A 25,637-nucleotide genomic window follows, 5' to 3' on the forward strand; every position below is an offset into this window, starting at 1 on the left:
GTCGCGGCGCCAATGTCAGTACATGACGCTGTAACGGTACCGTCGGTTCACAAGGTATTTTGTACGTAACGTGATAATTGAGCGGCTATAAAAAATAAAATAGCGAGAATATAATTTGTGGACGAATCAATCAGGTATAAGCTAACAGATCTCGGATTTTGGCGCGAAAGCTCTTCGTTCATTCGGCTAAATAGGTTTTTGGCATCATAGCAGATGTCAGTTCATGATGAAAACCTCATATATAATCCCTAGGGCAAATCATGACAATTATTGCGAACTGTATAGTAAAAGCACCAGTAACACTAGCTGCAACCAGGTACTACAATTTATACGAATGTCTGGAGAGCGTACAGATCCCTACATAGGCTTGGTTATGTGCATCGTGTCGTTATCCACAAGTGGCATTTTCTGTACTCAACAACCGGAGTGCACACAAACAATATTGGAGCTATGTGGTCGAGGCTGAAGGAGTTTTTGAGACTTTGTCATGGCTCCAGAGGCCGACTATTCTGTAGCTGTATAGATATCCATACGTAGAGAAAGTCCTATGATTTCCTCGACTACATGCATTACGACTTTATAACCTCTGAACCCCTTCCTAACCTTGACAAGTTTTTGAACCATGTATAAGGAGTGTGTCTACTTTATTTCTTTGTTTTTGTATAATATATTTTTATTCTGTACCTACTGTTAGCTGACCTGCTAATATTTATCAAGGCCACATAAGATTCGTTCATCGTCGTCCATAAATTCGAGTCTCACCTGCAAGTGCATTTAAAATCAAACAGGCTTTCTCAACACTTAGTCAAAGAGTTTCCCATGCAAGTTAGGAAGTAAGCGCATGTTTAAAAATGTTTATTGAAAAGAAGTTGAACATTATAAATATTCCACTGGTTATTTCTTATCGTAACGCCTGTTCGACTGTTGAGAATCGAAGTAATATTGTGAAATGTAAGGAACAAAAAACGTTACGACGATATTTAGATGACATTTTTTTACACAACTAGCTACGTGAAGCTTCACTCACGCTTATGTTCGTTAACTATATCTATAGAATGGTAGAGAATAGTTATCATTTTAAATGAGTACATAAATGTTCTTGTTATCTCCGATGACGCTTTTGTAATTTGTCTCTCATGTCATGAAAATAACCTTGCGTCGCGATGTCGTACAGTTTCGCAAGGTCTTTTTCGTTGACAGTTGATGACAGGAAACGATCAGCTAACGCACGTGGAGTTGAAAAAATATCTTACTTCGTATGCAGCCTAAAACCTGCACTTCTGAAGTGCTCTTTTCGATGAAGAGCCAAGTAGCGTGAAAAGACTGGCAATTTCAGATGTCATGATGTACGACAAAATATATCGCATTGACGTTTTAGGATTATCACCCGTTAATCGCGTCATTATGCACATCTATAATACACACAAATGATCAAATTTATTTTGTCGACTTATAAATCTGTCCTTTATGTCTTCCTGCTGAAGAAAAGCGTCCAACATCCCCAGTTTCTCTTCAAATGATAAAAGGAACTGTTGACCTGACAGTCCGCACTCGAATTTTCGTGGATGTTCACGCTCACCAGACTTCGCCAGTAGCTGCTTCATGTTGGTACTGAAGTCAGAAACACCGGACGATATGTTCTGCATTGCAGTATACAACCTATCAAATCTCAAAAAAGTTACTGCAACAACCTACCGACGTTGTTCGACGTATTATTTATTCGAACACAAATATTGGTACAAAGGGGCACCGAATACATACACGTCACACAACTCACTTGATTTGTGTGTGGGCTCGTATACTGTCCGGCTGCCCAGACCGAAGCAGATGGTTTTTTTGGGGGCCACACCCGAAGCCTTCGACCTTAAGGTATGATCCACAAGGCAGTGAAGCAACGTCAGGATATGCAGTCCCACGGAATTGAAGAGGGGAGGTTGATTATGAATACAGTGGTCTTGAGTACTGTTAGAGGTATGAGGGCGGTTATCACTTCTCGGTTGCCCACATCGTGGAAAGGTTCTTCTAGAGGTACCTGAAAAGCAAACTGAATTAGAGGTGGTCTTAGTGACCTGAGAGCGTGACCGTAGTGCTCGAGGGACAACTACTTGAGGTCGGTCACACACGACCTTTTTATGGGTAATTTTTGTGTTAGCTCCGTACTTGTTGAGACCTTACCGCCGGAGACGAGTATCCGTGGGATAAGGCGAGGTGTGCATCTTTAGGGTCGACCATTTCTGGCCCCACCCCTCCTTGTGGGAAGGCAGCATCGCTGTCATGTTGGTTGTCTGAAGGAAACACCTTACTGTTGTCACACCTCTGTACAGTCAGCAGTACGACTTCGCCCTCAGACCTTGGGTTTGCTGCTTTCAGTCTTACCGCTCATTAACCGACGTGTCTAGCATAGTGGGATCTTGAGGAACGATTGTTCAAGCCAGTATAACTTGACTAGTTCATCACGATAGGTAAGCCTGACCACCACATCAAGGTAGCAACAACGGTCGGTTAAGGGCGGCCAAACCAAAACGTGGCATCAGTGCTTAAAGTCACTAACTTTTAGTCTGAGTCATGTTGGGAGATGCAGACTACTTGGTTGGGGTCCGCGTGACTATCGTAACCAATGGTTGGAGACTCTTGGTGACGTGGTTCAGAATCGATCGCAGTGGCGTCGGTGTATACACTCTCTGTCTTTCCTTAAACTAAAAGATTAAGATTGATTCATATCTTTCTTTCTACGAACTAATTCTTTCTTGCTGTACTATGTTTTTATGTGCAATCTTTCTTTTATATATTACCACCTCTGAATTAACTACTTTTATGAATCCGGCGTCAATTTTGTTGTGTTAATGAGGTATGGCAACTTGGACCGATGTATATATGTGCCTGGTCCTACGTTGTATCTAACTGACTGACTGACAGTTCCATGGTAGCCGGTGACCAACGATTGGTTCATACGCCGTTTTCCCCTCAGGATCCTGGAGCCCATGTACACCATTGGTCTGGAATCAGAGTTTCCCAACTTCCCTAGGTGGGCATTCCATGTCCACCAACCTGGTTAAAGCGCCAGACATCCGCTTTTTGTCCTCTTTATTTCGTAAACAACACCCCCGCCCCGAGAAGGCAGTGAGGAGAACTTCCCTGGCAGTGACTATACGCGTGGCCATGTGAGAGCATTTCAAGAGGGAGGATTGACTCTCCCCACCCTCGGCCGTATCAAGGCATTTGGGGGTGTATTATTATTTGGCGCACTTTTTATATTTGATATCTTAAAATTAGCAAACAAACTAGAGACAACTACGACAAAACTTGGCAAATTTGGACGTATTTTCGTTAATCTGTAAGCATGGCGACAATTTCACACAACCTACTCTCTTGTTTCTTCGCGACTAGACTAGTGTGCGGAAATTGATGCGATGTCATTCTTCGTTGAAGTAATTGATAGAAAGTCTTACAAATATTAGGCTTGGATGCTGATGAAATAGGTTCTTCCAGCAGCTTGCATTTTTGTTACATATAAATAAGCAGAATCATACAAGTATTCAAACTTTCGTTAAACACCTCTCGGCCAATGATTACAGCATTTACGTCTTGGGCCTTCTGGTCTGCAGTGTCAGTCCATTCATCTTGCAAGTTGTACATTCGTGAATGTTTAATGGATGCTTAAGCCTTTTGTAAAGTAGACCATTCCACTGGTAAATAAAATCTGGAAATTCCTACATTAACGTGCGTTGTGCTTGACCAACTACATATTTTATTACTAGCTACGTGGTCTACCTCTGTGGATGTCTGTAAAAAACGTCTACCGATTTCAAAACTTTGTCTTAATATCTTCTGACCTAGTTGTAAGGTGTGCCATCAGGATGTATGACAGTCCCTAAAGGAAAGACATTAGCTGTTATAGTCTGTGATGCACCTGCTCGCTCTAATGTTAGCTACACAGGCATAATATATTTGGAGAGTACGGAAAGTGTTCAGTTACAGGATGCTCTGACAAAAAAAGAATAGCACCTTACCATTGGGATGTATAAATCGAGATGTGTTGTTACACTTCACAACTGATCCCGGCCCGTACATCAATACCCAAATGTTCTGTTTGAATCCGTTAGTCAGTAACAACGTAGAACTTCGTACGTACGTACATCAGCTCGGCCTGAATATCAATTACTAACTTCGAAATTTCCCTTGGGGATAGTATATTTATAATTACGTGTAGTAAAAGATTAGTAACTTAGTGGTAGGATTTCTCAAGTCTTTGTATTGGTCATATAAATAATATAATTTTATCTGGCATTAAGAACGAGTTATTACACGGTACTGAGTTCACCCATAATCCTCAAAGTAAGTCTCGTTCTCAAGGTATGTCTCTGTGTGAAAACTCACCGAATTCGGACTGTTTTTGCTGTATTTATAAACTGCCGTTTCAAAAGTCATGACTCTTGCCTTATCCAAAGTATTAATCAGATTTTGCAGGAGGCGCAAGAAAAGGATTAGATCTCTATAACGCTTAAATTCACTTCTCTTTAGCACCATACATATTCCTGCTGTATACTTTTGGTTCCAATTGACATTTACTTGTGTTAAACTTTTATAAGTTAATTTTTTCATTGATAATATTTGCTTTTGTATATATATATATATATAACCTTGCTAGATATTTGTAATAATGTGATGACTGGAAATCAGAAGAAATACGTCTATCTTCCAGATGTGTATTCTAAACACCGTTTATCATTATGTGTGCAAGAATTAAGCAAATTATGTTCAGCGATTCCAGCTGCACTTGTTTTGCTGATTATAAGTTGGTCATATTATGTGGTTACTTTTGTTGTAATCCAAGGTAACGTTGAAATTCAACTGTTTTGTAATCTCATGAACTATTATATAGATTTAATCACTAGTACATTTTTATTGTGTAAGTTGTCCGTTGAATAATATCCCATTATTTTAGAGCATTTTTCTTCGCTCCATATCACGTTTTGTTCATTCTATTTCTTTGGTCATTTTGGAAGTCAACATATACCCAGATAACTACAATACCGAAAAATGTATGTTTACTGTAAACTTTATATCAGTATTCTTCTTAGTTTTATCTTACTGCTAATGAAACAAAATATTTTATAGAGCTGGAAAATGATCACGATCGGTCGGAGTTTATAAATAATTTATCCGTTACAAAACAGTTACCTGTACTTACTATTGGGAAAAGATTCAATGCCCAATTCTGTGATATATGTTTTCTTTTAAAGCCAGATCGTACACATCATTGTTCAAGTTGTATGAGGTATATTTACATTTTAACATTTCACCTGATACGTTTTTTGTTATAAAGCTCTATAGTATTTGGGGGTCAATTGGATTATGCACGGGCATATCGATGTGTCTTTTTAGTTTTAGTGTTCAGTCTTTAGTTAGTGGATCATTTATTTGAGTCGATTGTGTTTGCTTCCAATCTGAGAAATGAAGTCAATTCTTTAGTTAGTGGACAGTTACATTGTTCCCTAAACTGTATAGAAGTGGTCACTTGTTAAAACGGTTTAAAATGACCAACTTTTCTTAACATCGACTTTTCTATCTGGACGATATTACCGACCGTCATATACACTGTGACGTGAATGGTATACACGAAGGTGTACTTAGTTGTTGGCTGACATCAACTTTTGTAATTTCATTCACAAAAAGTTTTATCCTTCTCATACTTAACTAAACCGGGTTCGTTTAATTTAAGAAAACTGGTTCATTGGTTTAATTAATATAGCATTCACTCATTTAAATCCGACTTCACTTGGCTAAGAACTAGGGGAACTAGAAAACTGTTAATTTTATTTGGTATGTTCTCTTGTTTAAACGACGGAAATGTACACTATTCTGAAGTTTTATCATTACTGCAAAACCACCAAATATTATACCTATTCAGTTTACTTTATATAATTGATTTGTCGTGATCAAATCTTTCATTCATATTCTTTTTTATACCGTAAGATTGGGAAGATGTTTTGTACTTTACCACATAAATTGCTTATATTCTATTGAGGAGCCGTTAAGCAAAACTTTTTTCTATCTGAGGTTTAATCAAGGTTATCTATGGTCAGGTTGGTACTACCCTTTCCGAAATTTGAGTGCTGTATTCATCGCCTTCAAACGTTGAGTGGATTATGTACTAGACAATAAGATAATAACAATATTACTTTTGTCATGAATATTTACTAGGTGTCATTACCAAGGTTTGATTTGATAATTTCGAATAAATTGAGCATTGGGTTGATTGTTATAAATAAAAATAATATATTTGTAATATCCCAATGAGTAGAAAATTGGATTTTCTGACGTTTCGTGACTTAGTGTAAGTCACTTCTTCAGAGAATAAATGACCAAATTAAAATTAATCGAAGTTTAATTTGGTTATTTATTCTCTGAAGAAGTGACTTACACTAAGTCACGAAACGTCAGAAAATCCAATTTTCTACTCATTGGGATATTACAAATATATTATTTTTATTTATGAATATTAACTGTTACTAGAAAGTATTGTTTTAATACGTGCCTGTATGTATTATCCTTTATTTTGAAGAGAGCCAGAAAAAAAGATTTAAGACATATATTTACAATATTTCATTCATTCTATTAAATTTATTTACACCCTTGCTATACTATACTGAGGTATTTCGAAAATAACTTCCAACTAAACTCTTTCATGTAAGCAAGTTAAACCTATTTTGTAATCATGATTTTTAAATGACATATGTTATAAGTGACTAACGAGAACCAAATGAAATATAATGAATTCACGTTATTCTGTTTAAATCTTTTTTCTGGCTCTCTTCAAAATAGTAATGGGATCTATGTGTGTGAAAGATTCTTTATTTGTTTTCTTCCGTAGATGTGTTCCAAAAATGGATCATCATTGCCCTTGGATAAATAACTGTGTTGGTTACCATAATTATAAATATTTCATGTTACTTATATTCTACGGTTTTCTGTATTGTGTATTATGTTTTCTATTTGCCTTATCCTATTTACTAAAATACATAAAGGTGAGTCATGTGAAATCGTATTATTTATTGTCCTAATAATTTTATTACTTAGATTCGACCGACTAGTGTTGCTAATAATCGACCATGGGGTTTGTTTTGTGCATTTACTCTGTCGCTTTTATCGGCTGTGTTTGCACTGGCACTGTTAATCCTGCTTTTATTTCATACGTATTTAATATTTAAAAATAAGTCTACTCTAGAATATTTTCGGCCACCGAATTTTCGTGGTAACAGTCATCGTATATACGGTTTTAATCTTGGGTGGAAGAATAACTTTCTTCAAATATTTGGTAGTGACGTCAAACATTGGCTGTTGCCTGTATTTTCTAGGTAAGATTAAAAAATATTTAATCTGTACTATTCCACTTGATGTTTCTCATTTATAAGTTTAGATGAATCTAAGACAACGATTGTAATAATATAATATGAATTCATTTATGCTGTGGATGCACTACAGCTGCTTACAACTTGAAAATAGTAGTAATAATCATATGTGAAATTTATATTTGAAATAATATCAACGATCGAAATTTAAATAATTCCAACGTTTCGTCCAGCTAACTTGTCTGGATCTCTTCAGGGTAATAATCAAAGAAGCGTTTTAACAATCAAATCAGATCAAATCTATACTATATATATATATATATATACGGTACAACTATCAACTAACGATATTTGTATGCATCTGTTTACCAGTCATCAAGTGCTCACCAAGCAAACAATCGATTCGACCCTGTATAACTCAAGTAGTTAATCATAACCTCTGGAGTTAACTAAATTATGAACATTAAGATGAAATAGCTGCCCAATGCTCAGTCAGCCAACTACAACGTAGGACCAGGCACATATATACATCGGTCCAAGTTGCCATACCCCATTAGTACAACAAGATGAACACCAAATTCATAGAAGTAGTTAATTCAGTGGTGGTAATATATAAAAGAAAGATTGCACATAAAAACATAGTACAGCAAGAAAGAATTAGTTCGTAGAAAGAAAGATATGAAGCGATTTTTATCACGGTTTAAGGGAAGATAGAGAATGTATATACACCTACGCCATTGTGATCGGTTCTGAGCCATGTCACCCAGACTCTAACCACTGGTTATGATAGTCACGCGGACCCCAACCAAGTAGTCTCCATCTACCAACATGGCTAGAAGACTGATGCCACGCCTTGGTCTGGCCACCCCTAACTTTCTCCCAACCGTCTCCAACGCTAGTCAGCATTGCGCGTCGTAGTAATCGGTAATCAGGCATACGTAACACGGTCTAGCTATGTCAGTCGATGAAGATTCACAACCTCATCAACTAATTTACCATCATTCCCTAATAACCTACGTCTAACCTCACTATTACTTACCCAGTGATCCCAGCAGATGCGTGCACCATTTCTGAGGCATCTGTTGTCAAATACTACAAGCTTACAAATATCTTCTACTCTTAGGGGCCACGCTTCGCAGACGTCAAACAAAACAAAGCGAACTGCTGTGCAGTATATTCGTTCTTTTATTGATAGACGGATATCTCGCCTTCGCCATAGGTGACGTAATTTGGCAAAAGCCAAAAGAGCTTTTCGAATCTGTACAGAGATTCCGTCAGACACCAACCCATTTGGGCTGACCAGACTTCCAAGACAAGTGAAGTTGTCAACGCGTTCGACTACTTCACTCCCTGTCCTTAGTTCAGGTGTTGACGCAGGCCAGTCCTGAAGCAACAACTTGCATTTAGAGGGGGGAGAAATGCATCCCAAACATTCTGGCATTGTTGCTCAGCGCTACCAAAAGGCTGCATTTTATCAGCGTCTTCACCAAACAGGACTATATCATCTGTGTACTCTAAGTCGATAAGTGGACCTCCTGGTAAGAGATCAATACCCGAGAATTCAGTCGACGAGAAAGTTATTTCCATCAGTAGATCTATGATGAAGTTAAACAAAAATGGGGAAAGTGGACAGCCTTGACGGACACCACTTGAAGTTGCAAAAGCAGTTGACAGTTCACCATAAGCTCTGACTCGACTAGTAGTGTTCAAGTAAAGAGCATTCACAAGGTTTATGTACTTCTGAGGTAAATCTTTCATTAACAAACACTGCCACAGAGCCTCTCGGTCAACAGAGTCAAATGCTGCTTTTAAGTCAAGAAAGACCACCATTGTCGGACGCTGATAAGTATGCCTGTGTTCTGGAACCTGACGGATGGTGAATATGTGGTCGATGCAGCCACGACCAGGTCTGAAGCCAGCTTGATTTTCTCGTGCTTGCAGTTCACGAGTTTTAGTTAGGCGTCCAATAATTATTGACGCTAGTATTTTAGATGCTATGTTAGTTAAACTAATCCCTCTATGGTTATCTCAGGATGATTTTGACTCTTTCTTATATATTGGGACAATCAGTGATTTTGACTAGTCAGATGGGATTACGTCCAACTCTCAGATTTCAGCTAGACTATTAGTCAACCTAATCGCTAAAATTGCACCACCACTATCTTCAAAGACCTCTGGAGCCAATCCATCTGGACCAGCTGCTTTACCTCGTTTCAGATTAGCTATAGCCTTTTGAACTTCAGCTAGAGTAAGGGGACCTACTTCAATGTTCCATTTACGCTGTCTGGGAATGGTGGATAGTTGTAGAGTAGCTGAAGGTCAGTTGAACTGCTCCTTAAAATGTCCCGCCCATCGTTCTAAACGTCGTCTTTTTCCGAGATTGTCTCACACTTGACTTCTTAATTCCAGTTTCTTTTATTAGTCTGTAGAGCTGTCTTGTGTTACCTACAGCTACCTCATTTTCCATTACTGCTCACGGTTGTTCCTTAGACTTTTGCTTAACGTAGATGTGATTTGTTTTCGCTCTTCCATCGTGTTCAGAGCCTGATGGTATCAGTTTACGAAAATCCATCAGTGCAATCTAAATCCATTGGTTTTTTGTAACCCTTTGGTTTAAAGCAACTCCGCCTGGAGTCCCTCCGGGGGCTACTGCCGGTCCCAAGCCCGGATAATGGAGGAGGGTTGGGCATGGAGTTAGCGTCCCCATCCCGTAGAAAACTAACTCGCTAAAAAACGATACTTACTTACTTACGCCTGTTACTCCTCGTGAAGGAGCATAGGCCGCTCACCAGCATTCTCCATCCAACCCTGTCGTGGGCAATCCTTCCTAGCTCCGTCCAGTTGTAATTCATCGCTTTCATATCTGCTTCTATTATCCGACGCAATGTGTTCTTTGGCCTTCCTCTTTTTCGCTTCCCTTCAGGATTCTGGTAAGCGTTTTTTGAAAAAAACGCTTACCAGAAAAAAAAAACGATGACCAGAAAAAGTTATTCAAACCTTTTAAACTCTGCCCTGGGAGTCAGAAGGTCTTCATTTAGGAGAACTATGACGCCTCATGATGGAAGCCGAATTCCTTCGGAACTTACGAGGCCGATGCCCCTTCTGACAACCAGAGCGACCATTTATTTAGGTACAGGGAATGCTCGTACAATGTGGGACACCGGGAGAGCCTTCGAAATTGCTGCGGAAATGAGATTATACAACCTAGAGGTGCTTGGGATCAGTGAAACACATTGGACGCAAGTTGGACAACAACGACTAACTTCAGGGGAGCTTCTGTTATACTCCGGCCATGAAGAAGAAAATGCACCACATACACAAGGAGTTGCATTGATGCTGTCCAAACAAGCGCAAAATGCGCTTATAGAATGGGAATCTTATGGACCTAGGATCATCAAAGCCTCATTCAAAACAAAGAAAGAGGGCATTACAATGAACGTCATCCAATGCTGTGCGCCTACCAACGACTACAATGAAGACGCTAAAGATCAATTCTACAATAGGCTGCAGTCAATCGTCGAGAAGTGCCCAACAAAGGACCTGACCATTCTGATGGGAGATTTCAACGCCAAGGTTGGAACGGACAACACTGGATATGAAGACATCATGGGACGACACGGACTGGGAGAAAGAAACGAAAATGGTGAGAGATTTGCAAACTTATGTGCCTTCACTAAACTGGTCATAGGCGACACTATATTCCCGCATAAGCGCACTCACAAAATCACATGGACTTCACCGGATCACACTACGCAAAACCAAATCGACCATATTTGCATCAACAAAACGTTCAGGAGGACTATAGAGGACGTGAGAACCAAGAGAGGAGCTGATATAGCATCAGATCATCACTTGCTAGTCGCCAAGATGAAATTAAAACTCAAGAAGCACTGGACAATGGGGCAGACAATATCACAAAAGTTCAATACGGCCTTTCCTCAGGATACTAACAAACTCAACAAATTCAAGATAGTCTTCAGCAACAAGTTCCAGGCCTTTCATGATCTACTCAATGGAGAAGGAACTACTGTGGAGAGCAACTGGAAGCGGATCAAAGAGGCAATCACTTTAACATGTCATGAGGTCCTGGGTCATAAGAAGCACCATCACAAGGAATAGATCACTGTTGATACACTGGATAAGATTCAAGAAAGGAGGAACAAGAAGGCAGCAATCAATACCAGTCGAACAGGAGCAGAAAAAGTCAAGGCACAAGCTGAATACAAAGAAATAAACAAACAAGTGAAGAGGAGCATCAGAACCGACAAACGTAAATATGTGGAAGATTTAGCAACGACGACGGAAAAGGCTGCAAGAGAAGGAAACATGAGACAATTGTATGACACGACAAAGAAACTCTCTGGAAATCGCCGCAAACCAGAACGACCAGTGAAAAGCAGGGAAGGCGAGGTAATCACCAACATTGAAGAGCAACAAAACAGGTGGGTGGAACACTTCAAAGAACTTTTGGATCGACCAGCCCCACTGAACCCACCCAACATCGAAGCAGCACCCACGGACCTCCCAATCAATGTTGGCCCACCAACAATTGAAGAGGTCAGCATGGCCATCAGACAAATCAAGAGTGGCAAAGCACCAGGACCGGACAACATTCCAGCAGAGGCATTAAATGCAGACGTATCGGTAACTGAAAGAATACTCCACATTCTCTTCAATAAGATTTGGGATGAGGAACAAGTACCAACAGACTAGAAAGAAGGACTTCTGATCAAAATACCGAAGAAAGGCGATCTCAGCAATTGTGATAACTACTGGGGCATCACTCTTCTCTCAATACCGGGAAAAGTCTTCAACAGGATATTGTTAAACATGATGAAGGACTGCGAAGACGCCGAACTTCGTGACCAACAGGCAGGATTCCGTAAGGATAGATCGTGTACAGACCAAATCACAACTCTACGGATTATTGTTGAACAATCAATTGAATGGAATTCATCACTCTACATCAACTTCATTGACTACGAAAAAGCATTTGATAGCGTTGACAGAACAACACTATGGAAACTTCTTCGATACTACGGCGTGCCTCAGAAGATAGTCAATATCATACAGAATTCATATGATGGATTACACTGCAAAATCGTGCATGGAGGACAGTCGACAAAGTCGTTCGAAGTGAAGACCGGTGTTATGCAAGGTTGCTTACTCTCGCCCTTTCTCTTTCTCCTGGTGATCGACTGGATCATAAAGACGTCAACGTCTGAAGGGAAGCACGGGATACAATGGACATCTAGGATGCAGTTGGACGATCTAGACTTCGCAGATGATCTGGCCCTTCTATCGCACACGCAACAACAAATGCAGGAGAAGACGAACAGTGTGGCAGCAGCAGCAGGTCTCAATATACACAAAGGGAAAAGCAGGATTCTCCGATACAACACAGAATGCACCAATCCAATCAAAATTGACGGAGAAGATTTGGAAGATGTGCAAACCTTTACATATTTGGGCAGCATCATTGATGAACAGGGTGGATCTGGTGCAGATGTGCAGGCGCGGATCGGCAAAGCAAGAGCAGCATAGTTACAACTGGAGAACATTTTGAACTAAAAACAGCTGTCCACAAGTCAACACCATAGTCAGGATTTTCAATACAAATGTCAAAATAGTTTTACTGTATGGGTCAGAAACCTGGAGAACTACGAAAGCCATCATCCAGAAAATACAGGTGTTTATTAACAATTGTCTACGCAAAATACTTCAGATCCGTTGGCCGGATACTATTAGCAACAACCTACTGTGGGAGAGAACAAACCAGATCCCAGAGGAGGAAGAAATCAGGAAGAAGCGCTGGAAGTGGATAGGACACACATAGAGGAAAGCATCCAACTGCGTCACAAGACAAGCCCTCACATAGAATCCTCAAGGCCAAAGAAAAAGAGAAAGACCGAAGAACATATTACGCCGGGAAATGGAAATAGACATGAGAAAAATGAACAAGAACTGGATGGAACTAGAAAAGAAGGCCCAGGACAGAGTGAGTTGGAGAATGCTGGTTGGCGGCCTATGCTCCATTAGGAATAACAGGCGTAAGTAAGTAAGTAAGTTGGTTTAAAGCACTAGCAAATATCACTGCTTTTCCCACAGATATTTGTATATCTTTCCAAGCAAAATCTGGGCCAGCCTCGTTTTCAGAACTACCTAAGTGTGACCTCAGTTTTCCCTGGAACCTACTTTTGGTTTTCTCGTTACTCAATTTCTGCGTCCAGTAAGGCGCAAGCAGATGCGTGCCCGTATTAGGACATGGTCGGAGTCCAAGCAGGTACTCTAGAATGAGCGACAATCTTCTACCGACCCTCTCAAAGGATTACTGATGGCAATATGGCCTATTTGAGTCCTTCATTGGTTTGGTGTAGGGATCACCATGTTAGACGATGTCTCTCCTTATGCTTGAAATTTGTGTTTGCTAAAAATAAACGATTGTCTGAGCACAGTTGCAGCAGACGATCACCATTATCTGTTCGTTGTGCCGGAATACTAAAATACCCACCTAAATGCCTTTCTGTTTGGTTTAAACTACCTATCTGGGCATTAAAGTCACCCGCTACGAGTACCATGTCTGAACGTTTAACCTTCTGAAGAAGTTCAGATAGCTTTCTGTAAAATTCATCTTTCACTTCATCTGAGCTGCAGTCGATGGGAGCGTAGGCAGAAACCACGAAAATGCAACGACGTGTGTCCCTATCCTTCCGAGTTCTTACGGAGCCGTTTAGCCGAACAGCACATAAACGACTGTTAACAGGGATCCACTCTAACAGTGCTTGTTCCGCCCTCATGCTTAGTGCTATCCCTACTCCCGCCAGTCCACGAGAGCTGGCCGTCGGGTCACCAGATACACGGAGGGTGTATCTCGTCAGCTCTCCGTTTTGCCGAAGTGAGGTCAAGTGAATGACCACGCTGGGATCCTGTATGCGTGTTTCAGAGACACAGCATACATTAATGGTACGAGATTCTAGGGTTCTAGCCAAAGAAGCCTGTTGACCGATTTGACATAGGGTGTGTACGTTGAAGGCTCCAATGTGTAGATTGGAGCGAGGTTTCAATAGACCTGGGACAGTGTTTTGGGCACTAGAATCGTTGGCTATAGCTACACTTCAGGAGGAAGCCAAAAGAGGAAGTTGAAAGTCGATGTAGGAGGAATAATAGGAATTGAAGAGGGGAGGTTGATTATGAATACAGTGGTATTGAGTGCTGTTAGAGGTATGAGGGCGGTTATCACTTCTCGGTTGCCCACATCGTGGAAAGGTTCTTCTAGAGGTACCTGAAAAGCAAACTGAATTAGAGGTGGTCTTAGTGACCTGAGAGCGTGACCGTAGTGCTCGAGGGACAACTACTTGAGGTCGGTCACACACGACCTTTTTATGGGTAATTTTTGTGTTAGCTCCGTACTTGTTGAGACCTTACCGCCGGAGACGAGTATCCGTGGGATAAGGCGAGGTGTGCATCTTTAGGGTCGACCATTTCTGGCCCCACCCCTCCTTGTGGGAAGGCAGCATCGCTGTCATGTTGGTTGTCTGAAGGAAACACCTTACTGTTGTCACACCTCTGTACAGTCAGCAGTACGACTTCGCCCTCAGACCTTGGGTTTGCTGCTTTCAGTCTTACCGCTCATTAACCGACGTGTCTAGCATAGTGGGATCTTGAGGAACGATTGTTCAAGCCAGTATAACTTGACTAGTTCATCACGATAGGTAAGCCCGACCACCACCTCAAGGCAGCAACAACTTTTCTACACGACCATCAGCGATACTACTCGATTACAGAAGTATATGTAAGTAATGTTTGAAACCACAACCTACAGATCGAAAGTTTGGTGCTCAAACTTTTAAGTCCATTACTGTACATCCTCCAGTAGATGTAACCCAATGATAACAAATACTATTAAATCAACTAAATACTTATTAATCATTTTAACGATTACTTTATTTTTTTCGGTTTTAGCCAAGGAGATGGTGTCTCTTTCCGAATCCGAGAAATTCCAGCTCATGAAGACTACTCCCTGTTGTTGTCGACTATTTAGTATTGACGAATGAAACCTATGTTTGTCACTTACATATGTTCATACAATTCTAGCTGAATTCGTGATAATTATTTTAAGACAAACTTTCGTTTATGTCATGTCAACCAGTTTTTCAAATAAATTTAATAGCTTATCTATACCCTGTTTTTCATTCGTAAACTTATTTCTCGGAACCCGTGAGTCTTTTTCATTTTTTAGGGAAAGTATGTTTAATTTTTTTCCCTTATATCTCGTCATTATTATATTTACACGAACATGTGGCGCAATAGCCTATTACAATACGTCATACCTACTAACGTCTATACATAAACTAATTTCGAATATCTTGTCACTGCAAATAAAATGTAAATGGCGTCATACAGCACCCTTCCCCCTCCTGATTGGCAGCGACACCAAATGTAATAAACGAAAACACAAGTGGAGACTATTGAATGTATTTGGACGCAAAATTACAGAACGTCGTAGTAAAATCTGAGAACCATACAGTGAATACTTCGATTGCAAAATGTCAATCAGTTGTCTCAGACTTCATTGTTCCTTCGTTTCTGTACCAATCATTTTTGTCCTCGCTGTCTTCGATCTTCTTAACTTTCTGCCGCCCGGCACTTCACTTTTGAATGGTGATACATACTACTTATACCTGTCGATATCAGTAGCATGCCACACAACTACCTAATATTCTTGAGCACTGCACTCAACTGGTTCCCGAATCGAAGGTACCTGGAGAACACGCAAATATATCCCAAATCAGACGGCAAATTGAATTAATGCACTGAGGAAATGTCAGTGTGTAGATAAATTTCACACCGGAAAATAAAAGTTTTTTTTCGGTACCTCCACTAGTGACGACTGATCTGAAATCGACTAATCAGCCAGCATTAACATGGTTTTTTCTTAACTTATCTTCATCAGGTCGGTTTTTCTAATTGAAATATAGTGAGACGTAACTTGAATTACAGTTGGTTTTTAACGGACTTTTTCTATTGATTTGGTAAATGTTTCCCACCTAGTCTTATAATATATATTAGGAATTTAATATGTTACATTGAGACGTTTACATTCTGTGGGTGGTTTTTTTTAACGCTGAATGCATTAAGATCAACCATCTAACCTCTTTATTTATTGAGCTATGGATTTTAGTAAGTCGAATTTTCGTTCATTATTTTTAGGCAATTAGCACGGAATCCATGGGTACTGTAGATGAAGATCCATCAGAAATCCAATTACCGGAAATTGTTGATGAATTGGATTATCAATACAGAACTGCAAACTGGCTTATCAAGACCAGAGAGCCATTTTGCCTTGGAGATGATGTGAGAGGACAACTTATGTCTCTCTTACGCAAACAAAGTGAACTTTCACGGACGTTGTTTAAAGATAAAGGTGTTTTTAAAGTTCCGTTTAATGAATCTATGCTATTTAAAGAAGACGGATACGGAGAGTATGCTTTAGATTGGTTTCCTCCAAGTGATCAATCAATAATCCCAACCAATATTGTTGTCTATGTTCATGGAGGGTATTGGCAGTTGGTTGGTTGGGAAGAATCCAGTAGTTGGGCAGTTCCTGTTACAAATGCTGACAGTATATTCGTCTCTTTGTCTTACAGGTTAGCTCCAAAAGAAAAGTTGGAGGCGATGCCACAAAGCCTATGTCTCGGAATGCAAAAAGTTATAACTCTTACGCATAAAATGTTTGGTAACTTAGATTATACGAAGCTCCGCATAACCCTAGTTGGACATTCTGCCGGTGCACACTTAGTTCTGGAAATGTTATATTGGGCTCATATGGAACTCAAATCAAACAATAATTGGCTATGCTGTTTGCAAAACCTTGTTTTAATGTCAGGAGTTTATGACCTACGTCCAATTATCCACACTTACGTAAATAAAGCAATAAAGTTCAAAACGGTTGGGGAGGCTTTGTCTGTCAGTCCGATCCGACACTTCATGCAAGACGGTCCAAATCTACTGCTCAGTAAATCACTTCATTGGATTGTTGCTTGGGCAGAGTACGAATCACCAGCTATGAAGGAACAATCTAAATCCCTAGCGGAGTTGTTGAGTAATGCATCAAGAAGTGGACAGGGTTCACATTTGCAATTTACCTATGAAACGTTTTACATGTCAAATGAAGATCATTTTACTTCACTCCTCGGTCTGCATGATGGTCCAACTCACAGTGCCATCCTCAAAAAAATCATAGACCTGATTAAAGCCAAGCCTATTTAGTTGGATCTCACAATGTAAAATCATAGAATGAGACATTGATTTTAAAGCAAATATTTTCGATGAAATTATATTTTTATATATGCGATCGTTTTAATTTTCTAAATAAATTATTTGAAAATACAATAATAGCAGTAAGAGTCGAGAATACTTACTAGATGATAAGTTTATATTGATTAACCGAAAGCTATAACAAGCCCAGCAAGAAACTACTGTTACTTCTACACATTGACCACAAGATATATTCAACATCTTTGTACTGGCACCAAGTTTGATATTTAGTTACAAATGTGACGTAACTAATTTTCAAATTTAATGTGATAGAACCTAGTAAACTACTGTGTCATGGTAATAAATTTCCAAAGGCAGTGTGATGTTTGATGGTAGCTAGATCAATTCAACTAACCTTTAACCATTTAGTTTGCGCAAATAGACTGTAGCTGTTGATATGTAAATGAACTGTTAGTGACAGTTATCTAATTTTACCAAAGATTTATTCTAGGTAAAAACGTTTCTTAATCACGAGTTATTAAGTTATTATAAGAAATTAGCCTTATCTTCCAAGTTAATGTTTTTCCTCACAGATAATTCACTTTTTTGCGAACCAAGTTAGTCTATATAGATAAAACGTGTGGTATATGAGTTGGTAAGATGTTTTTATTCTTAAAATCAGGATCTAGATTAATCCAAAGAATCCTATTAAGAACTATGAAAACGCTAGTGTATGAAATTCATCATTATATATAATCATTCGGATTTTAGGATAACTTTAGGGTCTGTATAGAAGTTTCCGGTCGTTCAGAAAAGAAGTTTCATAAACGAGATAGCAGTTACAACAACAAGAGCAAGATACTTGCGTTTATCTGTGTGCTGACTTAGAAGTGGGGGAAGACATATAGAGTAAGTGCATGTTTGGTTGTAAAATGTAAGGCTTTCAAAGGTCAGTCAAATATACAGTACTTGTTTTTCGTAATGGAAATACAGAAAGGAGGAGGTGAAGTCAATTGCGCATATGTGTTGATAAACCTTCAGATCTTAGACTAGCATTTCCATACTTCATACAATAAGGAATTTTGAGTATGAAGTAACTTCTGTGCTATTTCGCCTGTAGTTTTAAGATGATTGGTCAAAAGGGGGTAGAAACGGCACCAGAGGACAAAGGTAAAGCATATAACCTAGGGAAAGGCATTGAAAGTATAGATCCAAATTACAGGTATTAATGGTGGGTACGCCGGTCATGGCCCGCATAATCCCATGAAGGGAAACGATATACAACGACTTAATGAACCGAGCCAATATCTTGAACTATCAACTTGTAACCGTTTTACAACTTTTTCTTACGTCAGTCAAAGCGATAACTAGGCATCCCTACCTCATGTTTCGATCACTTATCCAACAATTCCGCCACATCTAAGCAATACTTCTGAGGCACATACGATATATACTAACTGCATATACACGTATTACTTCCAACGACGTTTAACACGACGTAAACTACTGATGGGAATATCATACTACTACACTGGATGAAAAGATTATGTAATACTCCCCAGGGGGCTTCTGTTATTAGATGCAGAAATCCTATTGCACCTAGTACCTCAACAAGCGAAAAATATGAAGGTATAGTTCCTGTTTTAACGAAGTGTACTATTTACAGGTGCATATCCGAAATAACAGGACACAAGCGAGTAATATACTAAATCGTATTCTGACACCTTTCAAAAAAGCATCCTGCACTATTTTGTAAATTACATTTAATTAGTAAAATACATTCAGAAACGCATAACCCCGTTATCATTTTAGCCCATTGTCAATGAATATGAAACGTGAAAGCAAATAGAATCTTATCTTGTGTGCAATGAAATACAACTAAATATGCCTCTATGACGCCGATCCAGTTTGTTGAAGGTGTTTTATAACACTAATCCAGTTCCAACCTCTAGGTAACTCTCCACTTTGTCCTAGTCTATTTAGGTGCTTCCTTTTTTGATTTTTAGATAATTGAGGTAGTTTATTCTGTTTGCGAGAAACCTATATAAACAATGTATAAAAATGTCAAACAATTTAGACATACCGATGGGGTTTCACTCGGGAACGAATTGTTTTGTGATGTATCTACTTTATCAACTGCAAAAGATTTAGTAAATCGCTCATGGTTTTCCTTTAGGTACTCAATTAAAGTAAATGTTAGAGCTGAGCCAAGTTGGTCTTTAGCAACAGACACTAATTCTTCAGTTATTTTCTCTTTAACATTTAAAGGGATATGATGATTATAAAAAGAATCCATAGAGATACAAGGTAAAACGTCAGGATATCCTTCAGGCCAGTAAACTTGCACAATGAATGAAGAAGTCGTTCCCGCCTCACCTACCTATATAATAATTATTTTTCAAAAAAGTAAAACTAACCTTGTATTCCAAATTATAATCGTCTGATATCGACAATTCTTCTTCATCGAAAATTGATCTTAGCACTTGAGCTTCCTCCTAAAGTATTAGACTACCGGCACCAAAGCAAACCTCTCTTGGGTCACATATTGCCATTCCTCATTAAATAAATCCTATAAGGCGAAACAATTAATTATTAACTAAAATAAAAAACAATTAAGACCATCGAGAGTGTCTTGCTACGAAGATCAGCCCCAAAAACCAGGTCTCATTACTGGTCGTCTGCTTTTGTTAATCAGGCTGACTTCAGAGTATTTCTAGCTGATTAGCACTCACGAAAATTGGTTAAGTACAGTTCTCGTCGTATTGTCAACGAATTGCCAGCATAAACTACACTTTATTTGTTGAAATCCAAAGGACTTTTTTAAAGTGACGAATCTTTCGTTGATGAAATAGAGAGTAATAAGGAAGTGAATTACAGGAGAGGAAAAATAATGATTTTGATATTCAGAATGATTACTTGTGGATGATTTGAAACATTTTGATACGGTATCGTCTGGTTACACAAAGTATCGTTCAAGAATCGGTGGAACATTTTCCAAGTCTCGACTACCGATCATAGTCACATGGATATGAAGAGACGAGGGTTACAATTATGTAAAACAGAAGTCAAAATAAATTTGGGAAAATAGTGAGTACATTTACTGTAACCTGCCCCAGAATAATATATAGTGACAACGGTAGAAGGGTCATACATGTCTTTTTTGTGCAGTGGTCTTACTTGTTATTACGACTCCAAGTGAGTTTAGGTGGATGCAAAAAGCGTACATGTAAGCTATGTGATAAGTTTAGTAGGTAACTCGAGAAGCTCTCGAATTCGTCTATTATCTTGCGTTAATAAAATGAGCGAGTATAGTTTTCCTAATCAACCTTAACTCAACTGCAGAAGGTAATGTACGAAAACTGGATGACAGACTTGTTTAATTGCGGGACCTATGAGACTGCCCACAACAGTAGTTGAACTGCATTATGATGAAGCGTACAAGAGTGCCTCATCAAATAGCCTGGTTGTATTGATCTAACGGTTATTAAACAGAGAATTGGCTTGATGTATATATATATATATATATATATATATATATACTGCCAGTGGATCCTAACAGTTGATACGTCATTCTAACCTCAAAACCTTGAGTGTGAATTTCCCGCCTTCAAGGTCTGCTCAAACAATTGTTTTGAATAAATTTATGTTTCGCAGCTTGTTACGTCACCTTTGCTTTAAGTTTTTATCATTCGAAATGTTCTTATATATAAACGAATACGAGCGCTTTGCGATCAAGGAGATTGGTAAAAATTGATTTGCATTTACTAAACATCTGCTGCATCATTATACAACAAGAACAACGTTTTGAGTCCGAAAAATCTATCCCGACCTTAACGTTCGGTAGTTTGCATTTCTTTTTGAGTTTTACATGAGTTATTAGCTAACTGTGGTATCGCCTTAACTTACTATTTGGTCTTCATAGTTTTACACGTCGATGATAGTATATCTCAAACTTTTGAATCAAATATTTTATTCGTTTTGAGTGTTTTGTGTTTTGTTTCGCAGTCGTAAACGTTTGCTAGGATCAATCTAGCAACTCGCGTTTCACCATGGACATGAAAATCTCATATAAGCGACCTGGATGTTGTTTTACTATCACCTGTGGTATGCAGTGTGACAGATACAAAGTTTGTCTTCCACAAGCACTCACAGATGTTACAGTAACTGCCTACAAGCAACTTAACAAGTCAGGTGGTATTTGAGTGTGGGGCACATTTAACATTATTGCCTAGGACTTGCTGAGCCTAATCTTTCTATTGACAAATGTACGAAAAAATCAGCAACCCTGATAAAGGCAGTCCTTAAACGGACAAACAAACAAACATGCTCAGTATAGTAAGTAAGAGGGTCTTCGACAACATTGGTATCGATGGAACATGCATCAACACTGCTGATGATCTACTACAAATCGGCAACGCCATGTCATCGACGTTGTTATACTCTCTCAGCAAACTTGGGTTTCCCATCACGAGCTCCCCAAATGCAACTGTGTTCCCCAAAAATTCTTTAGACGGCTGGAGCTGCATTCACAGAGTTAAAAAGGATCGAGTGTCACCGTCGTAAATGCTGAGCTGCTCAGGTCCTGCAGAAAGATCAACTAATGAGTTTAAAGGCATAAATTTTTCCACTAAATAATGCATTGGGCAAAACGGAACGAAAATCCAATGAAGACGCAGTATTAGGAAGTAAACTAATTGGTTGGCGTATAAATCAAGCTATTGAAGATTTTAAAGTACATCCTAATGTCTACATTAGGGAAAAAACCATTGGGTTTGCCTTTGAGGTTTTGGTTGTGAATCACGTTTGATAATGTCTTAAGGCACTAAGATGCATAATCCCTGTAACCATTAATAAGATCATGAGAGACCCAAATATGCCAATTAAACACAACTTCCCTACCCTGAATAACATAAACCAAAAATGGTTACCGCGATGCAGCCACACCCTTGTCTTCCTACCAACCTACTTATACTCTAGTTATTCTTGAACGTAACTGTTATCTTGTCGTGGTGATCGGGTTTCCCCAAAATTTTTCCCCTGACCGTTACACGATTAACTCGCGGAGAGGGATTCCAAGCACTTAAATCACCCAGGACTCTTTCGAGTAGCGTTAACTAACACTGGACATGTAGAGGCTGTTCTACTTGCCCGTTATTTGCTGAAGTTAGATGAGGATGTAAGAACAGTGCCTGAAATTGAGCTACACCTTCAGTTCAGCAGAACTATTGGAAGTGAACCTGAACGCTGTTTGGTGTATCAGAAACTGCAGCACCTAATCAAGGATACTTCTCCTGATCCAGGTGTGGTTCATTCCGCTATATTGAGGGAAGCGATTCCAATCTTAGTGAAATTAATTAGCCTGTTCTCGTGTACGCTAGACCGAAGCACGTCACCAGAACATTGGACGTCGGCTCATATTACACCAGTTTTTGAAGGAGGTCAATACAGGTAACCTTCAAGAACGGAACGTGGGCACACAATCTACTCCTTAAAAGTGGTCTTATGTAATGTGATTCGCCGCCAGCTGAGCTAGTACAAGCGACTTCTCAGAAGTTCTTATGAGAAAACTTGATATATTCTTAAGGACAGAGTAAGGGTCTCTCGTTATTATTTGCCGAAACTTTTTTCTCTTTTATCGTTAGATATACTTAGTTTCATACTTTGCGGCATCATTGATTCTCTGCTGCCAGATACAGAAGCCCGTCAAGCGAAAGCTTCCCTTTTACACCCAGAACTATTTGGAACCATTCGAAAGATGATATTAGTGAACTTCTTATTTGTCAAGTTTGGATTCAGGAAAGACGCAAACTGCTTCAGGAAAATCCTATTAGTCATAATATATTTGATGACAATGGAATAACGGGTTAGTGATCAGACGAGGGAATACATGGACCATGAGAATGTCCTCCGCAAAGCGCAACACGGACTCAGGAATGACGTTCATGAGCAATCAAATCTTCACGTTATACGGGACAGTTGAACAAATTGATAGGACTAACATATACCGGTCCATGTTTTATTTCTCGAATTCGCCAAGTTGTCCGACTAATTACTACACATCCCACTGGTTTTACTGACCAGCTTCTGTTCTTGCTTTTAACTTACCAAGATGACAGTATGTTTCAAAACAAGGTAATTAAAGTGCACGGGATCATGAGAGTCTCGACACCTTGAGTTTCACAGAAAACCATCTTGCGCCCATTCCTTTTCCTGATCCTTAGTGATGACTTTCTAGACAATATTGACTCAGCAGCGCCAAACTCTGTGGACGACTCGAAGATCTGTAGGTCCATACAAAGCAAGATAAACCCCCGTAAGCTTCAGAAGAACATTAAAACAATTGGGGAATTAGAGGTAGATAGTAAGTTGAAACCTAAGTATCTTATCAGGAACAGTATGTCTCCGTGAGCCATGAATACTTAAGTCTCTGAAGTAAGTTTGCTCCCCATTGTTTTGTCAGGACTTGTCTTCGAGCTAGTAACCACTGAGAACATGAACCGCAGCTCCAACCACATGAAAGATGAAGCCATATCTAAAGTAACTCCTTAACTTTTGAGAAGACGACTTAACACAATCCCATAAGACTCCAGGCAAACCTTTGTGATGAGTCCCAGTTAACACGAAACCTAGGTTCATGGTTTACTCTCAGCGAGATAAAGTCACCAACTTTTCCACAACTGGGTCTCATTTAATAGAAGAAGAAACCAAATTCACTCTTTATCACTGAAAACTATGTTTTCGTGACACAAGAGATGATGAACTACTTCAGCTTCGACAGATACTCGTCAGATATATCTATCTACCTACATTCGGTGATGGGGACTTAACACCAAGACAATATCCTGAGAAAACACTGACAGTTCAAAAGAGTACTCGTTGCTTTAAAGACGTCTTCATTCAAGATAATCAACACAAGCAAATGGACTGAACCAAAGAAAGTTCGAATCAAAATTTATCCACTGCTGAGGCTTTGGCAACCAACATATTCAAATGCGAACTCTGCATGCAAATATGATACGTCAAACCTCTTATCCTGCCTTGACTCTAATTAGTTTCTGAAATATGTTTTAGTCTTGTTTTGTTCTTGTTGTTATTTTGTAACTTAAAATCGTATTATTACACCTTTAAAATTTTTTCATGATTATTGTTCAATAACATGCCATTCATATTTAATATCACCAAAGAAGAAATATGTTATTCATATCTATTAAGGAAATATTCACAAAATCGAAATTATCATATTTCTACTATTCATTATTGAAAAACTGTAATCCAAGAGCTTTAAATGAAAGTGTTATGTCCTGACGAAGAATAAGTGAACGGTAACTGCTAGGATATATATATATATATATATATATATATATATATATATATATATATATATACTCTTATTGTATAACTATTAGGTCACTATGTTATATGTATATTCACATTCCTCTTATTATAAGCTTCCACTTGACCTATTGACTACTACTATGCGATTTATCATCCTTAAGTTATTGACAATTTATTAGTTACAGTCACTCACAATCAGAGCCACTTTTTGGGTTGATCTTGTATAATTTTTATTTTCTACTTTATAGTATGATGTGGTCTCATTTACTTGTATATAAACTGCGGATGTTTGAAATACATGATTCATATAGCGAAGAATGATATTGGTGTTCTATAATGAACCGTCTGGGTTAGGCAAGAAGTTACTATCTCGTAGAATCAATTAGAATTCAGGGTTGACTCTAGGCTGCTCGTGCTGGATTATGCGTCGCTGGTCTGATCAATAAGTCGATATTCTAATTGTCAGTATTATCATGTAATATATTAACAGGGCATAAGAACATAACAGGACAGCATCAATATTACCTTAATTCATAAGTTTTCAAGGTATTTGGATTGTGGCTAGCAGGATGTATTTAGATCCTAGTGCTTATACTTATACTGAAACTTAAACTCAAAATCTGTTTAAATATGCTAAAAGTGTTGAAGATAAAAATGGTAAGATGACTATAAACTTTATTCATGTAAAACCAA

General features: G+C 38.8%; 2 protein-coding genes across 5 annotated transcripts; one reads left to right on the top strand and one right to left on the bottom strand.

Annotated features, from left to right (window-relative positions):
• ZDHHC2_1 (Palmitoyltransferase zdhhc2) lies at window positions 1-17,621 on the top strand (the record flags this gene model as incomplete). 2 transcript variants are annotated; one of them, XM_051213182.1, is made up of 9 exons in its annotated part: window positions 1-61; window positions 4,649-4,834; window positions 4,883-4,909; window positions 4,948-5,042; window positions 5,082-5,278; window positions 6,875-7,028; window positions 7,081-7,358; window positions 15,315-15,569; window positions 16,563-17,621. In XM_051213182.1, the coding sequence occupies exons 2-8, from the start codon at window positions 4,666-4,668 to the stop codon at window positions 15,391-15,393; spliced, it is 999 nt and encodes a 332-aa protein (XP_051069138.1). In that variant the 5' UTR covers window positions 1-61; window positions 4,649-4,665. The 2 variants fall into 2 exon arrangements, with proteins under 2 accessions (XP_051069138.1, XP_051069137.1); XM_051213181.1 differs by having other exon boundaries at window positions 1-54; window positions 4,946-5,042; window positions 15,315-17,621.
• Window positions 17,622-19,241: 1,620 nt separating this feature from the next.
• On the bottom strand, window positions 19,242-21,227 carry RWDD4_1 (RWD domain-containing protein 4; the record flags this gene model as incomplete). 3 transcript variants are annotated; one of them, XM_051213183.1, is made up of 5 exons in its annotated part: window positions 21,187-21,227; window positions 20,138-20,178; window positions 20,027-20,104; window positions 19,693-19,989; window positions 19,242-19,649 (listed from the first exon to the last, which is right to left on the bottom strand). In XM_051213183.1, exons 2-5 carry the CDS (start codon window positions 20,159-20,161, stop codon window positions 19,500-19,502), a joined length of 549 nt encoding a protein of 182 aa, XP_051069139.1. In that variant the 5' UTR covers window positions 20,162-20,178; window positions 21,187-21,227. The 3 variants fall into 3 exon arrangements, with proteins under 3 accessions (XP_051069139.1, XP_051069140.1, XP_012799696.1); XM_051213184.1 differs by having other exon boundaries at window positions 19,358-19,649; window positions 20,027-20,178; XM_012944242.2 differs by lacking the exons at window positions 20,138-20,178; window positions 21,187-21,227 and adding an exon at window positions 20,526-21,186 and having other exon boundaries at window positions 19,500-19,649.
• Window positions 21,228-25,637: the final 4,410 nt, after the last annotated feature.

The sequence above is a fragment of the Schistosoma haematobium genome, chromosome 3, assembly GCF_000699445.3.
Source record: "Schistosoma haematobium chromosome 3, whole genome shotgun sequence".
Lineage (NCBI taxonomy): Eukaryota > Metazoa > Platyhelminthes > Trematoda > Strigeidida > Schistosomatidae > Schistosoma > Schistosoma haematobium.